Consider the following 5,271-nt stretch of genomic DNA (forward strand, 5'->3'; position numbering starts at 1 on the left):
CACCAAAATCATGTAAGAAAGAAGAGCCAAAGTGGAAGCATCATGCTGTCTAGTTTCAAACTAAACCACAGAACTACAGTCATCAAGTCAGTGGGCACTGGCACAAGAAGACACCTAGATCAATGAAGCAGAATAGAAGTCCAGACATCAACCCACACACCTGTGGTCAATTAATCAGCAACAAAGGAGACCAAAAAGTGTGGTAAAGAGTTTCTTCAACAAATGCAGTTGGGAAAACTGAACAGCTACATGCAGAAGAATCCTACTGGACCACCTTCTCACAGAAAGATAAACTCAAAATAGACTGAAGCCTTCAATGTAAAGCTGAAACCATAAAACTAGAAGAACTCACAGGCAGTATGTTCTTCAATATAGGTCTTAGCAGGAGTTTTTGACGATGTCTCCTCAGGCAAGGGAAAAAAGCAAAGCTTTTAAAATGGGGCGAATCAAACTAAAAAGCTTTAGCACAGCCAAGGAAACTATCAACAAAACAAAAAGGCAGCCTATTGAATCGAGGGAAGATGTTTGCAAATGATATGACCAATAACAGGTTGATTTAGTAGTTTAGTCGCCAAGTCGTGTCCAACTCTTGCAACCCCATGCACTGTAGGCTGCCAAGTTCCTCTGTCCATAGGATTCTCCAGGCAAGAATACTGGAGTGGGTTGCCATTTCCTCCTCCGAATAAGGGGTTAATATCCACAATATACAAGGAGCTCACACAACTCATCAAAAAAACAAACAACCTAATTAAAAATTGGGCATAAGACCTAAATAGACATTTCTCCAAAGAAGACAAGCAGATGGCCAATAGACACATGAAAAGATGCTTGACATCCCTAATCATCAGGGAAATGCCAATTAAAACCAAAATGAGATAGCACAGCACACCTATCAGAAAGGTTATCATCTAACAGGCAATAAACAGCAAGTGCTGTTGAGGATGGGGAGAAATGGGGTCCTCCTGCACAGTTGGTGGGAATGTAAATTGGTGCAGCCGCTGTGGAGAACAGTGTGGAGGTTCCTCAAAGGAAAACTAAAAATAGAAATACCATATGATCCAGCAATCCCACTTCTGGGCATTTTTCCAAAGGAAACAAAAACTAATTTGAAAAGATATAGGTATCCCCTATGGTCACTGCAGTATCATTTACAATAATACAAGACATGAAAGCAGCCTACTGACCATTAACGATGAATGGATAAAGAAGATGTGGTACATATGCACAATGAAATATTATTCAACCTTAAAGAGAATGAAGTCTTGCTATTTTTGACAACATGGATGAATCGACAAGGCATTATGCTAAGTGAAATAAGTCAGGCTTAGGAAAGATAAAATATAAAACAAAAGAACAAACATAACAAACAGAAACAGAGTCATAGATACAGAGAGCAAACAGGTGATTGCCAGGGGGAGGGAAGTGATCGAATGAGAGAACAGGTGAGGGAGGTGAAGACAACAAACTTCCAGTTGCAGAATAAATTAGCCCCAGGGATGAGGTGCATAGCATAAGGAATACAGTGTTATAAGTTTAAATGATGACACATGGTCACTAGACTTCCATGGTGATCATTTTGAAATGTGTAAAAATATCAAATCACTGTGTTGCACACCTGAAAATAATATGATACCAAGTCAATTCTACTTCAATAAACTAATTTTTATATATTTAGTGTTGGGGTAAACCATCAAAAAGGTTGGGAGACCAAACAATTCCTCCAGTTAGTCCTGGGGGGCACTGAATTGAAGGATTGGTCAAAGTCTCAGGGCGTATCTTCGGCAAGCCTCAAAGATGCATGCTAAATAAGTAAGTGCATTTCCAAAATAGAACGCTATCCGGCACACACCCACAGGCACCCGGATAAGCAGACCCAGTCACAGCTCCTGCTGGGAATGAAGGCAGGATTCCCACAGCTGGAGGGCGGACATTCTCAGGGCACTGGAGGGAGTCAAGCGCGGGACTGGGGGTGGAGTGCTGCTCCCTAGGGGACCCCGTCAGCCTCCACGCTGCCCGACTCGCTGACCCAGCAAGGTCCCCAGGGTGCAGGGGGGGGGGGGGCGGTTATCTCTGCTTTGACACAGTCACCCCCGGGCAGAGCTCCGGCACCGGAGCCAGCTGTCCTGTGAGGACACGTGCCAAGACACACCAAGGCAACAGGCGAGCTGGACAAACTTACCAAGAATTGTGCAATCGGAAAATCTAGGGGAATTTTTAAAAATTTCATCACAGTTCAGAGTTTGCTCTGTTCCAAAATGCTTTTCGTATTTGCACTACACGTGGGAGGAAGCCTCATGCTCTTCTCAGGGTTGGGGCCCTAAGGTCTCCAGGAGGCCCTGCCCACAAGGAACCAGCCAGGAAATGGGCCTCGCCCTGCGGAGCCGGCGGTCAGCGCCCAGCAGCGCCCAGCTCCAGCCTCACCCTGCGGAGACCGCCCAGCAGCATCCAGACTCGCCCTGCAGAGCCGGCGGTCAGCGCCCAGCAGCGCCCAGCTCCAGCCTCGCCCTGTGGAGCTGGCGGTCAGCACCCAGCAGTGTCCAGCCCCAGCCTTACCCTTCGGAGACCGCCCAGCAGCATCCAGCTCCAGACTCGCCCTGCAGAGCCGGCGGTCAGCGCCCAGCAGCGCCCAGCTCCAGCCTCGCCCTGCGGAGCCCACGGTCAGTGCCCAGCAGCGTCCCGCTCCAGCCTCGCCCTGCAGAGCCGGCGGTCAGCGCCCAGCAGCGTCCCGCTCCAGCCTCGCCCTGCAGAGCCCGCGGTCAGCGCCCAGCAGCGTCCCGCTCCAGCCTCGCCCTGCGGAGCCGGTGGTCAGCGCCCAGCAGCGTCCAGCTCCAGCCTCGCCTTGCGGAGCCGGCAGTCAGCGCCCAGCAGCGTCCCGCTCCAGCCTCGACCTGCGGAGCGGGCGGTCAGCGCCCAGCAGCGCCCAGCTCCAGCCCCGCCCTGCGGAGCCGGCGGTCAGCGCCCAGCAGCGTCCCGCTCCAGCCTCACCCTGCGGAGCCGGCGGTCAGCGCCCAGCAGCGTCCCGCTCCAGCCACGCCCTGCGGAGCCGGCGGTCAGCGCCCAGCAGCGTCCCGCTCCAGCCTCGCCCTGCGGAGCGGGCGGTCAGCGCCCAGCAGCGTCCCGCTCCAGCCTCACCCTGCAGAGCCGGCGGTCAGCGCCCAGCAGCGTCCCGCTCCAGCCTCACCCTGCGGAGCCGGCGGTCAGCGCCCAGCAGCGTCCCGCTCCAGCCTCGCCCTGCGGAGCAGGCGGTCAGCGCCCAGCAGCGTCCCGCTCCAGCCTCGCCCTGCGGAGCGGGCGGTCAGCGCCCAGCAGCGTCCCGCTCCAGCCTCGCCCTGTGGAGCCGGCGGTCAGCGCCCAGCAGCGTCCCGCTCCAGCCTCGCCCTGCGGAGCAGGCGGTCAGCGCCCAGCAGCGTCCCGCTCCAGCCTCGCCCTGCAGAGCGGGCGGTCAGCGCCCAGCAGCGTCCCGCTCCAGCCTCTGCAGGATGCCTCCCGCCTGGTCCCCAGACCGCACAGCCCTGCACCTCTCGGGCGTGGTTGCTCACTCCTTGCTGGTTCCTCCCCCACCAGGTCCCTTCCACAGCCCCAACCCCAGCCCAGGCAGCAGGCTGTGATTTCTATGGACAGATGCCTCCTCCATCTTCCTTATCCCTACCCCAGGTTCCACCACCTTAACCCCCAAGCCCACACCCCACTCGTGTTCCCTGCACCTGGACGCCGAGCCACTGCAGATCTGGCCTCTGTTCGCAGTGGACCAAGCTCTTCAAACACCATCAGAGCGGCTGTGCTCCCAAGCCCACCCAGGTCCCCCCAGGATGGCCACGGAGCCTCCCTCTCGTCCCCGGAAAGGCTGCTCACCCCGGGGTCCTCTGCACTTGCTGCCCCTCTCTTTGGACCAACCCAAGGATCCTCTCCACAGAGATGCCCTCCCACATGGTACACATGGGCCAGAGCCCAGCGCCCAGCATCCAGCTCCCAGAGTGCAGAGCCCAGCAGCCAGAGCCCAGAGCCCAGCGCCCAGCATCCAGAGTCCAGCACCCAGCATCCAGCTCCCAGAGCCCAGAGCCCAGTGCCCAGCATTCAGAGCCCAGAGCCCAGTGCCCAGTGCCCAGTGATGCCCTGCCAGCCTCCCGAGGAACTGTGTGCGTGTGGCTTTCACACCCTGCAGGCCCCCTGTCACAGTGAGGTCCACCCTGTCCCCAGCTTCACACCAGGAGCCCAAAGTGAAACATGTAACAGTTGAATTCACAAAAGGACGGGGGTTGTGGGGGGAGCACGTACACACTTGGCCAGTGACCCTTACCCGGCCTGAAGACGGGCTGTGCTTGGCCTCCGAGTGTTTAAGAAACATTCCTATTAAAGATCAGGAGGTTTCAAGGTGAAACCCAGATTTCTGGGTGCTCCTTCCCGGCGCCCTGCCCTCTGAATGGGTGCCTGGTCTTTGCCTTCCTGCCCTCCCCAGTGCTTTCCGGCCTCTAGACGCGGGCTGATGCACGCGGACACCGGGCAGCAGAGGCGCCTTCGCTCCAGAGGGAACCTCATCAGGGAAGCGTGTCCGGCTGCTGCCAGGGCTGCTGGCAGGGGGCGACCTCAGGGCCAGGGCAGGACCGGATGGACCTCCCTCCCAGCCAAGGCCCCGGGGCAGGAATCAGGCAGCTCCCGCAGCTCCTACTTCAAGACTTGGGGCTCACCTGGGAGAAGCCAGGCCGCGGACCCCGCACCGGAGTCACCAACAGGCTGCCCTCAGTCACCTGCAAGCTTTCAAAAACCACAGCTGTCCAAACGCAACAAGTGGCACCAAACCCCAGCGTCGGGGCTCGGTGAAGGCGGGTCAGGTCACAGTTCCAGGAGGGGCGGTCGGAATGTCGGGTTCACAGGACTGCCCGGGACTCTGGTTCAAGTCCAGGACTGAAAACCTGGGCCGCGACGCCAGGCCGGGTGGGTGAGAAGATGCTCCCCAAGCAAAGGGCAAAGAGGGGACGTCGAGGAGGCCGAGGAGGTGAGGGCAGCAGAGACCCAGGCTGTCCAGGCCCCACCCCACGCCCGTCCAGGCCCCGCCCCACACCCGTCCAGGCCCCGCCCCACACCCGTCCAGGCCCCGCCCCACACCCGTCCAGGCCCCGCCCCACGCCCGTCCAGGCCCCGCCCCACGCCCGTCCAGGCCCCGCCCCCACACCCGTCCAGGCCCCGCCCCATGCCCGTCCAGGCTCCGCCCCACACCCATCCAGGCCCCGCCCCACACCCGTCCAGGCTCCGCCCCCACGCCCGTCCAGGCCC

At 58.3% G+C, this 5,271-nt stretch overlaps 1 protein-coding gene across 1 annotated transcript; it reads left to right on the forward strand.

Annotated features, from left to right (window-relative positions):
* The first annotated feature begins 1,430 nt into the window (after positions 1 to 1,430).
* LOC139032985 (uncharacterized) lies at positions 1,431 to 4,109 on the forward strand. Its single transcript, XM_070461424.1, has 3 exons — positions 1,431 to 1,442; positions 2,331 to 3,564; positions 3,655 to 4,109. Exons 1-3 carry the CDS (start codon positions 1,431 to 1,433, stop codon positions 4,107 to 4,109), a joined length of 1,701 nt encoding a protein of 566 aa, XP_070317525.1.
* Positions 4,110 to 5,271: the final 1,162 nt, after the last annotated feature.

This window comes from Odocoileus virginianus, chromosome 34, assembly GCF_023699985.2.
Source record: "Odocoileus virginianus isolate 20LAN1187 ecotype Illinois chromosome 34, Ovbor_1.2, whole genome shotgun sequence".
In the NCBI taxonomy this organism is placed as follows: domain Eukaryota; kingdom Metazoa; phylum Chordata; class Mammalia; order Artiodactyla; family Cervidae; genus Odocoileus; species Odocoileus virginianus.